This window comes from Impatiens glandulifera, chromosome 2 (genome assembly GCF_907164915.1).
Source record: "Impatiens glandulifera chromosome 2, dImpGla2.1, whole genome shotgun sequence".
Taxonomy (NCBI): Eukaryota; Viridiplantae; Streptophyta; class Magnoliopsida; order Ericales; family Balsaminaceae; genus Impatiens; species Impatiens glandulifera.
The window spans coordinates 24,945,040-24,959,646 of NC_061863.1; the positions used below are offsets into that span (position 1 = coordinate 24,945,040).

The 14,607-nt window shown below is 36.4% G+C and overlaps 1 protein-coding gene across 1 annotated transcript; it reads left to right on the top strand.

Annotated features, from left to right (window-relative positions):
* The first annotated feature begins 564 nt into the window (after positions 1–564).
* LOC124926837 (protein GFS12) lies at positions 565–13,759 on the top strand. Its single transcript, XM_047467148.1, has 15 exons — positions 565–829; positions 928–1,013; positions 1,094–3,115; positions 3,987–4,314; positions 4,383–4,598; positions 4,736–4,808; positions 4,897–5,102; positions 5,185–5,247; positions 7,998–8,203; positions 8,317–8,428; positions 8,725–9,249; positions 9,707–10,291; positions 10,373–10,446; positions 10,530–10,671; positions 13,408–13,759. The coding sequence occupies exons 1-15, from the start codon at positions 704–706 to the stop codon at positions 13,555–13,557; spliced, it is 4,914 nt and encodes a 1,637-aa protein (XP_047323104.1). The 5' UTR covers positions 565–703; the 3' UTR covers positions 13,558–13,759.
* Positions 13,760–14,607: the final 848 nt, after the last annotated feature.

The following is a 14,607-nucleotide window of genomic DNA, read 5'->3' on the forward strand; positions in this document are numbered from 1 at the left end:
TTGAGAACGAAGAATAGTGAGCCACGAATTCAAACGGAGAGGTCGTCGTCGTCGTCGTCAGCTGCTGCTCGTGGTCGTAGTTTTCAGGGGAGTAGGGTTTGAGAGTCGAGTCGGAGTGGGGAAATTGAGAGAGTCGATATATTTGTGAATGCGTTTTGTTTAAATTAGGGCAAAAAATTTATATATACGATGAAAGACGAGAAATGCCATTCACGCATTTCATCTAAAATGCGTGAGTTGATTAACGCGTTTTAGATGAAACGCGTGAATGACATTTCTCGACTTTCCATTTACGAGAAATGTCATTCACGCGTTTCATCTAAAACGCGTTAATCAACTCACGCTTTTTAGATGAAATGCGTGAATGACATTTCTCGTAATTGAGCGATAAATCAGGCGTGCGGGTGGTATTACAGACTTTTCGCAGGGTAAAAGGGCTCATTTTACAAACATTATTAGGCGCAAACGTTCTTTGGAATTAAGGCGGTTATGGAGGATATTTCATCAAATTTTCCTACATCAAACACAAACAAAAAAAAATTATTTCTTTTTGCAAGGAAACAACTAACACACCGAAGGGAAAGCTACTACGACCTTCCTTCCTTGCTCGGAGCTGCCATCTAACAATTTGCCAATTTCTCATCGTTGCCGCGAAACCATTCATTCCGATGAATGAACTGCCGACAACCTAAATTAATCTATAATGCACCAACAAATGTGTTCAGGGTGCCTTGAACGGCGAATTCACTTCGACTTCTCCCAAAAGTTAATCTTCTCGTATGGCATCTCCTCTTCTGTTCATCCTTTCAGCTCTACTGCCGTCGTTCAGGTATCATTCTCTTGCTTCATGCATTTATTAATTAATGTATAAAGATGCCCGATTGTTCTTTCAAGTTCGCTTAACTTCTCTTTTATCTATGATCATAGATGGTGTATGCCGATGGGGAAGCTTCACCTCAGTTTTTGTTAACCTGTGTACTGAATTCCACTGACTATTGCTTGAGGAAGTACATGTATGTACAAAAAGTATTTTCTATAAACAAGACCATCGTCTTATTATGCTCTTACTAAATTTACCTTTTTAATTGAGCAGCGAGGAATTGTACGAAGAAGGTCGTGAAACTAAAGTTGCCGGTGTGATTTCCTCTGCACACAATGAAGTAACTTTAGCTGATCTGGGTTGCGGAGATCCAAAATGTAGATTTTCTTGCAAGTTTTCTTGCTATAGAACAATTACTTCTTTGGCTCCAATTGCTCAGGTTGGGATCTCATCGGACTCTACTTTTGAAGATATCGTTTTGAACTTGGTATCTGGATTTCCCGAAGACAACATCTTAAATTCACTTACAACTTTGATTGAAGGAAAAGCTTCCCCAAGAGAGAGTGTAAATTTTCTGCATTTACTTGGTATACCTTCATTCAGGGAGAATGATTTCCCTGGTTGTCTGAGGCACCCTAACTTAGCCCCTATATTGGGGATGGTAAAAGCATCCGAATACACGGGTATTCTTCTTCCCATGACACCATTTACTCTGGAAAACATTCTTCACTTTTCCCCTGGAGTGTTCAAGTCTGAATGGCATATACAGTTCTTAATTTATCAGCTTCTATCTGCTTTGGCACACATTCATGGCCTTGGAGTTTCCCATAGTAATTTATGTCCATCCAATGTATTCTTAACTGATTTCTGCTGGTCTTGGATCCACGTCATGGATGGCTCTCAGTTGGACTCATGCCAGAGTTCAAGCTGTAGTGAAGTATCCAATGTTACTGGCTGTTGCATGGAGGATTGTGTTTCTCAAGGAGTTTTCACGGACATAAGGTTTTCACAGACTTTGGATTGGCATTCTGCCTTCCAAAGCTGGTGGAGGGGAGACTTGAGCAATTTTGATTATCTTCTTGTGCTAAATAGATTGGCTGGAAGAAGGTGGGGGGATCACTCGTTTCATCCAGTAATGCCTTGGGTTATAGATTTCAGTACAAAACCGGATGAGAAAAATGACGCAGGATGGCGAGATCTAAGGAGGAGCAAATGGCGGTTGGCAAAAGGTGACGAGCAGCTGGACTTCACATATTCAAGTTCTGAGATCCCACATCATGTGTCAGATGAATGCCTATCTGAACTGGCTGTCTGCAGTTATAAAGCAAGGAGACTACCACTGAGAATTTTGCGTATGGCTGTTCGGTCGGTCTATGAACCAAACGAATATCCTTCTTCCATGCAAAGGCTTTATCAGTGGACCCCTGATGAATGTATCCCTGAATTCTACTCTGATCCTCAAATATTCATTTCCTTACATTCTGGAATGAATGACTTGGTAGTACCTTCATGGGCTGATTCTCCTCATGAGTTCATTAGACTCCACAGAGAAGCTTTAGAAAGCAATCATGTTTCACGTGAGATTAATCACTGGATTGACATCACTTTTGGATACAAGATGTCAGGTGAGGCAGCTATTGCAGCTAAGAATGTGATGCTTCCTTTTTCAGACACCACTGTACCTAGGTCAATGGGCCGCCGCCAGCTCTTTTCTCAACCTCACCCTCCTCGTAGGGCTTCTTTCATGGAAACTAATGTTAACTCTAATTCATCTATGCGACAATCCCAACTTAATGGAGTTGATTGCCAGAATGTCCTTCTAGAAACTTCTCATTTACTAGAACTGGAAGAAACGGCAGCATTTTGTGAACATGCTTTGCACTTAAGTCCCCTATATTACGATGAGATAGGGAACTCTGTAAGCGATGACCATTGTGTAGTAGAAGCTCAAAAGGAAGCTATGTATAAAGCTACTGTCTTTGTTAAATCGTCCGTGCCAGACATAAACTCTATCCTAGAGAACATTGACGTGGAAGATTGTGGTACAGTGGGATACCAAGATCTATTGCTTTGGAGTGAGAAACTATTAAATTGTAATGTGTCCTCAAAAGGGGCTGGAAGAGACATATTCTCTATTGGCTGTATTCTAGCAGAGCTTTATTTAAAAAGGCCACTGTTTAATTCAATTTCTTTATCTGTCTATCATCAGACTGGTGTCTTACCTAGCTCTATTGGAGAACTTCCTCCTCATGCTCAAGTGCTTGTTGAGGCATGCATTCAGAAGGACTGGAGAAGGTACTGCAGATATATTTGCTTCTTTTTATGAGCATCATAAGATCTGGCAGTGTTTTGTTAGGATATTAGATATGATATATGGATGGCTAGAATTAGGATATTAGTCCTTTGTGATTGGGGTTTAATTAGGATATTATTAACTTATGTTATCCTACTATAAATAGATGATCTCTATTATGCAAGATATTATTCTCAACATTAACAATAGTAGTACATCTCTTTTGATTCCTACATGATCTTATGGGGTAATAACCACACATGGAGGGCTTTCTATCATAGTTTGTGTTTTATTGTTCCATCTTCCTATTTTTTTTCTTGAATTGTTGCTTTTGTCAATAGGTACTTCTACCAGTTCTTATTTGTACATAATAATGAATTCTTAATCTATTTTGTATAGAGGTCTAAATTGCATCTCCACCCATAGAAAGAAAGAGGTGAAGTGAGTTGCAGATGAAGTAGTTAGAGGGGAAGCAATCATGAGAAAAGTGAAGCCACTGTTATGTTTTCACTTAAATTTTGTTGTAAATCTAAGTCTAGGAAAGAGTTATTATGGTTCAAGAGGAGTGTTGGAATATTATATACAACTTATGCATAGAATTATGAAATTAAAACAATATATAGTAATATAGTTGTTGAGGGTAACGAGATGCGATTGGCTTTACCGATGATAATATTTCCTTATGGTGTCTTATACATAGATGACCACTACTATGTAAGAAATTATTCTATGCACTTTCAGTAATTACCACCTTTTATTATCTTCTGTTTTCAATAGGCATGCACTTATCCATCTTCTATACTTAAGAAATCTTAGGGATGATATGTTTCCTGATATTTAAAACTAATTAGTTCTGTCTTTTGAAACAATTAGGAGGCCTTCTGCCAAATGTCTTTTGGAATCCCCATACTTCACCAAGGTTGTCAAGTCATGCTTCTTGTTTCTTGCTCCCCTCCAACTTCTGGCAAAAGATGGATCTTGTCTTTGTTATGCTGCTTCTTTTGCAAAACAAGGAGCACTGAAAGCAATGGGAACATTTGCTGCTGAAAAGTGTGCTTCCTATTGTCTATCATTTACAGTGGTTCCTTTGTCAGATGCTGAAGCTGAGTATGCCTATGTATTACTGAAAGAGTTTCTAAAATGTCTTAAAGAAGATGCAGTGAAGACAATAGTTGTGCCCGCAATTCAGAAGATTCTACAGGTTAGTTCTGAACCCTGTAGATAAATATTGCTTAGTGGACCTTTCTCTTACTTTTTGATATCTTTCAGGCTACAGGTTACTCACATTTGAAGTTTTCTTTACTCCAAGATTCATTTATGCGCGAGATATGGAATTGCATTGGTAAACAGGCATACCTGGAGTGTATACATCCTCTAGTAATATCAAACTTGTGGGTTTCTCCTGATAAGAGTTCAGCGGCTGCTGCTTCTGTGCTGCTGATTTGCTCCAGTGAAGAACTTGGAATACCGGTTACCGTTCAGCAGGTGGTGCAACCTCCACTATTGTGAATTTGTTTGTGTTTACTTGAAATTTACATCTTTTAGTATAAAAAAAGTAGGAAAATTTTCCCATGTTAGAATTTTTAATTGTATGATTTATGCATTTTAACTTTTCCTTTCAGACAATTTTGCCTCTGATTCAGTGTTTTGGAAGAGGGATTTCAAGTGATGGAATTGATGTCCTTCTTAGAATTGGTACTTTGAATACATTTTTGTTTGAGACTGATATTATTCCACCGAGATGCTGCCTCAGTTCTGTAACTATTTATAAAATAATGTTCAGGTGGGCTTTTGGGAGAGACTTTTATAGTCACACAGATTTTACCTTTGCTAAGGAATGTTATTCACTCTTGTATCGATGTTTCATGTTTGAACAAGCCTGAACCCCTGCAAAGCTGGAGCTCTTCAGCCTTTGTTGATTGTGTAATGACACTGGATGGTCTTCTTACATTCTTGTCCAAGGAGGTGATTGTTCAGGAGTTTATAGAGGTATGACATTAGGCAGATTATTGCGCTCATTTTTTTACCTAAATCCTTCATAAGTTAATTTTGACTTTCTGGTTTCCTGCAGCATGGTACTTTTCTGCATCTTATGGCACTCATGCAAACAAATTTTGGTATACAAGTCCTTCAGGTTGTGCTATTTCTTCTTGTGCAAGTAAATAACATATATATGCTGTTACAAGTTTCTGATATTGTTCTAGGATTTGAAACCATCTGTGAGCTCAATTCAATAATTATGTTTGTAGTGTAACCTATTGCATCTCTTCTATAGAGATCTTTTCTGGCTAAACGGATGCATAAAGTAGTATGATAGTTATTTGTAGTGTTCTTAAGGTAAAATGCATCAAACACTGACACGGGAAGCTAAGTTTTATGCATATAGAGATTTTGCACTTTGGTAAAAAAATCACTAGCAGCTCAAAGAGGGGACGAAAATACATAGATGAAAGATGTAAGTCTCCACCTTCTTATTGCCTGTTAGTCTTGTAACATGGAAACTGGCTAAAATAGTTTAGTCAGTATGATGAATGTTATATTTGGGTACACCATAACAATATTGATACCTTTATGAGTGAATATATTTACATAACAATAACTTAAGAGTTAATCTTTCTTAAACATCATGGGATACATATTTGAATTCATGCTTGTATTATTTGGGAGCTTTGATCTGGTACTGTTTAGCATTTGTGACGAGGGGTACATTGGTATAAATTGTCTTTATCTTCCAATTATAGACTAACCATGAATCTTCCAATTATAGACTAACCATGAATATACATTTGTTCTGTCATGTTTGGATGCAGATCTTCAGGTCTAAATGTTTAAACTTGCCTGCCTTTTTGGTCGAATAAATTCAATTTTTTTTCTTCCATAAATTAGCTTTATTTTTACTTTCATATCCCTCTAATAAAGAGTTTTGTCACCCGTCTGATCCATCACACCACTTTCTTTTCTCTATTTTTTCCTTTCTCAAGTAGACTTCCCTCTAGAAAAAATGGGTAAGGTGGGGAGCAAACAATAACATCAGTGATGATTGGAAGCCTATACCATTCATAATGTGGTGGACAATTTGGAAAGAAATGAATAGAAGAACATTCCAAGAGAAAAGTTTTGGAGTTGAAAGAATCAAAGGCTGTATGCTCAACGCGTTTGCTTCTCTTCGAAAAAGGGATTTTGTACGGGTTGAATTTTTTTTGATCTTATTGGCATTTAGCCTTTTTTTTTGGGAGAATTAAAGAAGAACTAGCATGACACCCCACAGCCATGACCCCCCGCTTAAACTCAAAGCGCTTCCAGATGCCTTCTTCAACTCTTTTTGTTTTTGTTTCTCTTCTCCCTTCCATCTGTAATTCATTAAACGCACATTGCGTTTTCTTTTTAATGAAAATTTGACCTTTTTCAAAAAAATTCCCTCCTGCAATTAGGGAAATAATACCATAGTTAGTAGTGATTTTTTGTGAGGATTAAAACCAGTAGCAACAATAATCCAAGAAGGAGATGAGACCATAAAGAAGGATATGAGACTTAGATAGAAATAGGTGAGAATATAGAGTCGCCTTCCGGCTACAATTCATCATAATCACCTATCCCTAATTTCTATACACTATATATTACTCTTAGTGGGCCTAAATTTTTACACAAATAAGTCCATGGCCTTAGGGAATATAAATAACCTGCGACAATGCTTCCCCCTCAACTTCTCGCGTCCACGCAAGAACCGGTCAAACATCGGGAGGTTCCTCAAACCATATGCACAGTCTAGAGCATGTAACAAGTGCCCGCCACAAAGTACCGCCCGCATCATCCGGAGGTTCTTCAAACCATAAGATATTTTTGGTGCGTCTCCTTTGTGTTAAATTCTCTAAAGAAAATTTAATAAGATATCCATAATCGTATGGTTCCTCGAACCACAAAATTTATTGAGCTTGGAATTGATGTAAAACATGATTGATACACTGGATCGTAGGCTAAGATTTTCTCTTCAAGGCCCTCACAAACGTTAACTGACAATTGAAAGTGAGTTATGTCTTGGTCAACTTGATAGTCATTTTTCCTTGTCATCAACAAGTGATCAAATCTTGTCTTCCAATTGAATAACCAAATAATTGTCATGAATAGAAGTGTCTGTATCAAAATCGTCTAGCTTAGAATCCTCAAGCTCCATAGAAGCGACTGAACATGTCTCTTGATACTCCTTTAGAATATTCAAGGGAAGCTCCAAATGTTCACCCACATAATCCTCATGAATAGTAGTGTCGGTAAAAGAATCGTTTGGACTAGAAACCTCAAGCTCAACATGGGTGACCAGATACGTGTCTTGATACTTCATTTTTTAACTCTTTTTCTGGGTGGTAAGTGCTCTTGAGTGCTCATTTTTTTTTTCAACAATTCAAATGGTGGTGAAATGTAGCTTCTACAATTTCTTTTCTTTCATCATTCTTTATAGAAAACCAAACAAATACTAAACTATTATAGCAGAAGGCGCTGCTTGATTTCTTCCTTCTTTCTCTCCCTCTTTTCTTTTAATAATTAGTTCAGCCCAACAATCACTACCTAGTTTGCCTCCATCTTTTAAAATGGGATCCTCGTCGGATTTTTCTCTTGCTCCTTTTCCTCGCCCCATTATTTTCTTCATTTGTGGAGACTTAGGCTCTTTACTTCTTGGTTAAAGCAACGGGTTATTTGGCAGCATAATTAATTGAATGTGACAAAGCTTGAGGGTAATTTTAGTCTTTTAATTGGAATGGTATGTATGTTCCTTCTGAAAAAAAGGTTATTGGTAAATATTTTTTTTGTTTCTACCAAATGGTTCATTGCAATAATTTCCACTACCATTCTCCATAGACCAATCATCTTATTTTATCTTTCTCTTGCCAGGTAGCTGCAACAAGTCTCGTTGCTATCTGTGAACGGGTTGGCCCAGATTTAACTGCACTACATGTCCTTCCCAGGCTCAAAGGGTTGTTTGACGAACTTGCTTTCTCTCAGGAAATCACTAGCGCTTCTGATTCTTCAGGAAGAAGCATAAGGGGCTCCATGCAGAAAGTGGATGTGGAGAAAATCACAAGCCGCATTGACCTTGTGTGGGTGCTACTCTTATTCATATCTCCTTGAAAAGATAGCTTGAGGTTGTGCCAGTTTATGGTAATTAGTCTCTTAGCCTTGCTACATACTTATTTGATTAGATGCTCTGCAGGTTGCTTCTTTACCCCTCTTTTGCATCTCTTCTTGGAATAGAGAAACTACGGCAATGCTGTACGACATGGTTGCTTCTGGAGCAGTTCCTTTTGCGCAATTATAACTGGAAGGTATGATTTGTGTAAATGCAAGAGTAGACTCCCATGTTAAATGCAGTGTTTTTAAATCTACGTATTCAAGCTTGTTAATTTAATATCAATCTTGGGTCATGTACTAGTAGCTGAAGCTCTTAGATAAGTTGGTTCATATATAGCAACTCTCTATAATTATTCTATTGATATACCATTTTGTTAGTTCTCTCTTCATGTGTCTGGTGGTTACATGTGAGAGACATGTTAATATTTATCCTGTAATAGATACTTAATAGAGAAGATTAATATTGTTGTTTTTGCTTAACATGATCCAGTGGGAATACACGAGAGAGTCACTTCGAAGTAGCCCTGAAAATCTAAACACAAAAAGGTCTGTTTCTATGAAGAAAACACCATCTGATTATGCCCCAGCTAAGATGTTGTTAAACGGTGTTGGGTGGTCGGTTCCACAATCTCAAGGCCAAAAGGGAACCAAGAATTTGATGCCGCCCAGTAAAAGGACAAATGAACCTTTTCAGGATCTTGTTGAGCAGCATGCATCGTTCTCAACCTCTGGAAAGGAAGAGCCCTGGCATTGGTTTCCCAGTCTAGCAACCAACTGGGATGCTCCTGATTTTGTTGGACGTCTAGGGGGACCAAAAGACGAATTACCATGGAAGATTAGAGCTTCTATCATACATAGTATCCGTGCACATCATGGAGTAGTAAGGTCAGTAGCTGTTTGTGCAGATGAGTGTACAGTTTTCACTGGAGGGGTTGGCCAAGGATTTAGAGGAACAGTTCTGAAGTGGGACTTGTCCAGGATGGGCTGTACAATTGGTTATTATGGTCATGAAGAGGTATAACAATTAATCTGCTTGTAGTATTTGTTATTTGATTTCATTATATTTATTTTTAAAGGATAAAACCGTTTCATTGATCCATGATTTTTGCAAGCAAAGTGAAAACCTGTCGAAAACAGTTCAGTACAAGTTATGACAAAAATTTTCTTAAGTTATCATGATACGAACTCAAAAACATACAGAAGAACATCCACACTTGTGATCATCAAGAATGAATAAGAATTCACTACACAGCACGAACATCAATCATATATTTTATGCTTTCTCTTTTTACTTTTTAGTATTTCTTGGTGTGCACATTACACAAAAAACTTTGTGCACTTTTTTTTTTGTTTAATGGAAATCTTTTGAGGAGATTTTTCCTAATTCCTTCATGTTTTCTTGACTTGTAGTGTATATAAATGGATTTGAGTGGTGTTTTTGTTATGTATGATATATCTGTCCATGATTTCAGGTTGTGAATGATATGTGTGTGTTGCCATATTGGGAAAGAATAGCTTCTTGTGATGGAACAATTCATATTTGGAACAGCCAGACAGGAAAAGTGATATTAATACTTGCAGAGTCATCATCTGCATTGTCTTTGCATTCTTCTGGTGATGGTGTTCAAAATTCAGCATCAACAAATGTTAGTAGCGAGCAAGCTAATGTATTGAACTCTTCCTCGTCCAGTTCAGTAACAACAAATGGCATATTCTCTTCTGTATTTGCATTTGATGAGCGTCTATATACTTGTATGCATTACTTAAAGTCGATGGAAAGGCTTGTAGTGGGTACTGGAAATGGTTCGATTAGATTTATTGACGTTCCTCAAGGTCAAAAGCTTCATCTTTGGAGGAGTGAATCTGGTGAATCGAGTTTCCCTTCTCTTATCTCCTGTTTAAGCTCGTGTGGATCTGACAAAATGCAAGGCAAAGAAGGCGGTCAACCCCCATCTTGGATTGCAGCTGGACTAAGCTCTGGAAACTGCAAATTGCTTGACACAAGGAGTGGAAATATCATTGCTTCATGGCGGGCTCATGAAGGGTACTTGACAAAGGTAATCCAGATTCTTTTTCTTAATATTATTGTTGGAATTATTTTAATTTGAGAGAAATTAAATATTTTGGGAGTGGTGCAGTTAGCTTCACCTGAGGAACATTTGCTTGTGTCAAGTTCTCTTGACAAAACTTTAAGAGTGTGGGATTTGAGAAGGTAAGAGACTACTGAGTTTGAATAATTTATATGCAGGTAATATTATTTTTGACATATTATTATTATTATTGTTATGTGGTTAGGAGCTGGATGAAACCAGAGGCAAGTGTTGTTTTCAAAGGTCACAATGATGGTATAACTGGGTTCTCCATGTGGGGACAAGATGTGATTTCAATAGCAAAAAACAAGATTGGACTTTCCTCATTATCCCGACCTGCAGATGAAGTAAGTATTTGTTTGTTTATTATTGAAGATATTATTGATAGAGGAATTGAGAACAAACCATTGGAATAGCCTGTGATAATTGTATTGAAAATGATTTGTACATGGTAGTCTAGTATTAAATACAATAAAAGAGATTTACAGGAAAAGAAATAATAAATCCAATTAATCAAATAAAATAAAATCGGTTTTAATTTGTTTGAAAGTCAATCAACAAATCTTCCATCAATCATCAAATCAGTTATTTATTTATTGAATAATTGATTTGCTACAGATAACATTCATTTCACTGGATTGTTTGACTTTGGAGAGATATGATTTCCATACTCCCCTCAAGTTGGGTTGTACATGTATAACCCTAACTAGATGTTTAAACCTTTTTTTGTGAGTATATCGACTATTTGCTTCTTAGATGAGATGTATAGGACTTTCGTGTCTCTGTTCACCACATTGTCGAGAATGAAGTGCGTTAATTTTCACGTGTTTCGGTTTGTCGCAGTGTACCGGATTTTTGGCTATACTCATAGTTGCTTGATAATTACATGGCAACTTCAATACCTTTTCTGTGGAGAGTACAAGCTCTTTGAGGATTCCTCTGATCCATATTCCTTCGCATATCTTGAGTGCAAGGGCTCTTTATTTTGTTTCAGCATTACTTCTTGCTACCACTGCTTGTTTTTGGCTGCGCGTTCCCCATTACATATCTGTAGTATCCCGAGGTGCATTATTTGTCATTAATGTCTCCTGCCTATCGATATCTATGTAAAATTTTATGTCAGTGTGTTCAATTATTCGAAAAACAATCCTTTTTCTGTAGTACTCTTAAGTTATTTGAGAAATTGAACACTAAATTGACTTACCACACCCACTGAAAATCGGATGTTAGGTCTTTTGTGTGATAAATACAATAGTCGACCAACTAGATGTTGGTATCTTCCTTTGTTTATAGGTGCCTGATCTTCTCTGGAGCCAAGTTTGTTTATTGGATCCATGGGAGTATCTTTTGGCTTGCACTCGAGCATCCCTATTACCTAAAGTAGGTCCGAGGTATATTTTCGTTGTGATAAGAAATTTTCTTGGGTTCATTCCTAGAAAGAATCTTGGTCCCGAGGTCTTTGATTTCAAATTCTTTGGTGCGAAGTCTTTTCAGATGTGCATTTTCCAATTTGTCGTCACCTCTAATAATACTATCATCGTCATAAACAATAAGGATTGCAATTTTGTTTTTAGTTGAGATCTTTATGAATAGGGTATGATCTGCTTGACATTTTTTGCATCCGTGTTTGGTTACGGATGTTGTGAACTTCTCAAACCATGCTCTTGGAGACTGTTTGAGGCCGTACAATGATTTGTGCAATTTGCATACCTTGTTTGGATGTGGGCCGATTCCCTGGGGAACTTCCATGCATACTTCTTCTTCCAAATCTCCAAAGGAATTTTTGACATCCAATTGGTGTAGTTGCCATTTGTTGGCTGCTAGAGAATAGAATTTTGAGTGTTCAACTTTGCTACTGATGCAAAGGTTTCTTGATAATCGATCCATGTGACTAGGAAAAACCATATGCTACCAGTCGACCCTTTAATCGTTCAATTGTCCCATCTAATTTGTGTTTCACTTTCAATATCTCACTTGCATCTAGTTACCCTTTTCCCTTTCGGTATACAATATAAGGAATATTGTCATTTTTATGTAGTACATTTATCTCCTCGTTGACTGCCTATTCCCACTCCTTGTTCTTAGTGCTTCATTTATGCTGTTTGGAACTTGAATGTTGTCCAACCTAGCAATGCATGTATGTTATTCTGATGAGAACCCTTTATATGAAAATAAGGTCCGTTGTTCATGCTCAAATCTCTTTTCTTAAAGCAATGATTTTAGTGTGGGAATGAGTTGATAAGTCTTCGGGCTGGACTTTTAAAGTTTATAATGCGTGATGGCATTTGTTTACAAGATAAGTTAAGGTTGATATGGCCAATTTGTTTTTGGAACATTTGAGGTAAACATCAGTGATTGAGTCTTCGAGTAAATGTCAGTTTTTATGTTTGGCAATTCCATTTTGTTGTGGTGTATTAACACAAAAACTAATATGAATGATTCTTTGGAATTTAAAAAGGTTGTGAGATTAGTGGCAAAGTATGACATTATCGATTTTTAAACTTTCATTGGAAATAGCCAAGCAAGGCGAGTTTGATCATAAAAAGGTTACGAACCATCTATTTCCCGAGAGACCATATATTTCCTGTGAGAGTATCGACCTTGCAATGTCTCCATACGTCACTATGAATTAACGTGAATGGTCTTATTTTTTAAATTAGAAATACACTTATTTTTTTAATAAGAAATGCAAGTGTATTTAGATAGTTGACATGTTTCACATTAAATGAACTAACCCTTTTATTGATAAAATGATTGGGAAACAATTTTGATAGATAGATGAAGTTTGGGTCACCCAAACATAGAACATTATTAGGCACTTTTATTGGAATAAGAAAAATAACAGCTAGAAAGCCTTGAAAAAGCATGTATAATGTAAAGGTCGGAATGAAGCTTAACACTGCGATCATCGTCCCCGTTTACGTGTACTGAAAATCACAACATTGAGATTTAAACTCAGTACGATAATAGATTGAATAGATATGTATAATGTTGAATATGATTTCTACATGTTAGTCTAATATTAAATACAGGAATATAGATTAAATAGACTAAGATTATTGCTGTATGATTTGAAACAACAGGATGGGCAGCAGCAGATCAGACCTCAGTATCTGTATTTGGCAGAGCGTGGAACAAGAAATATGTCAGTTTTATCGAGTTCAAGCATAATGCCATTCTCTAGATTATTTCTTGTGGGAACTGAGGATGGTTATTTGAAGATATGCTGTTAGTTATAATTCTCATTTATGTGCAACAAATCTTGTAAACTTTAGTTGAATCAATACATGGTTCATTTCAACTCACCCAAATAAGTTATTCTTTACTTTTTCAACAAAAGTCAGAATTGTTTCATAAATGCCTTGATCATTCTTCCGTTCAAGTCTATATACAGAATGAATGTGCATGCAGCTGTTACTCTTATTTTTTGGGTAATATTATATATATATAGTTCTGGGATAGGCCAACAAAGTAAATAGGTGATCACTACTAAGATGACTGAAACCTATGCATGTTTGATGAAGAACTATTTCTTAACATATCCAATTCTCAGTTGTCTTTACACTTGCTACATCAAAATGATAATGTCAAACTTTTTGCGGACAACAACCCGACAAGGGATGTGTGGAATGGGTTAAGACTGTGGCTGCATCAGAAATCTCTTAGTAGAGGTTTCAATATGTTTTTAGGACTTTGACATTTCTTGAATAACTAACAAATCTTGTGTCTCTGGAATAAACTTTGATAAATCATTTAAATTTAATTTAATCCAGTGTTCTAAACGGCGGTGGCGGAGTGGTAAGTGACTGTCTACTGCCTCGAGTGTCTAAGCAGTTGAATATAAATATAATAAAGATGTTCTATAATTATCATTTTACTAAAATGTCAAATTAATATTCTCTAATATGTAGATACGCTGGAGAAGAGATAGATGATTAGATGATCTAAAAAGATATAAATGATCAAGGAGGTGAGGTGAGGTGAATGATATAAGAAACAGAAAATAAAAAGATAAATGAATTAGAATGGAAAGAGTCATTTCAAAATTTAAATAAATAATGGCTGATAAATAATGGGTGATAAAGAGTTTTTTTTATTAAATATATATATATATATATATATATATATATATATATATATATATATATATATATATATATATATATATATATTAATATTAATATTAGTAATTAATTAATAAAAATAATAAATAATTAAATAATCTGACCGCCTCATGTATAGGCGGAGCAGTGTTGGACCGCCTACCGCCTAGGCGCCTCATA

Coding starts and splice junctions, on each gene's coding strand:
- LOC124926837 (XM_047467148.1), top strand. CDS start 704: ATGCACCAACAAATGTGTTCAGGGTGCCTTGAACGGCGAATTCACTTC. Junction 4,809..4,896: donor TGATGTCCTTCTTAGAATTG/GTACTTTGAATA, acceptor AATAATGTTCAG/GTGGGCTTTTGGGAGAGACT. Junction 10,292..10,372: donor ATGAAGGGTACTTGACAAAG/GTAATCCAGATT, acceptor GGAGTGGTGCAG/TTAGCTTCACCTGAGGAACA.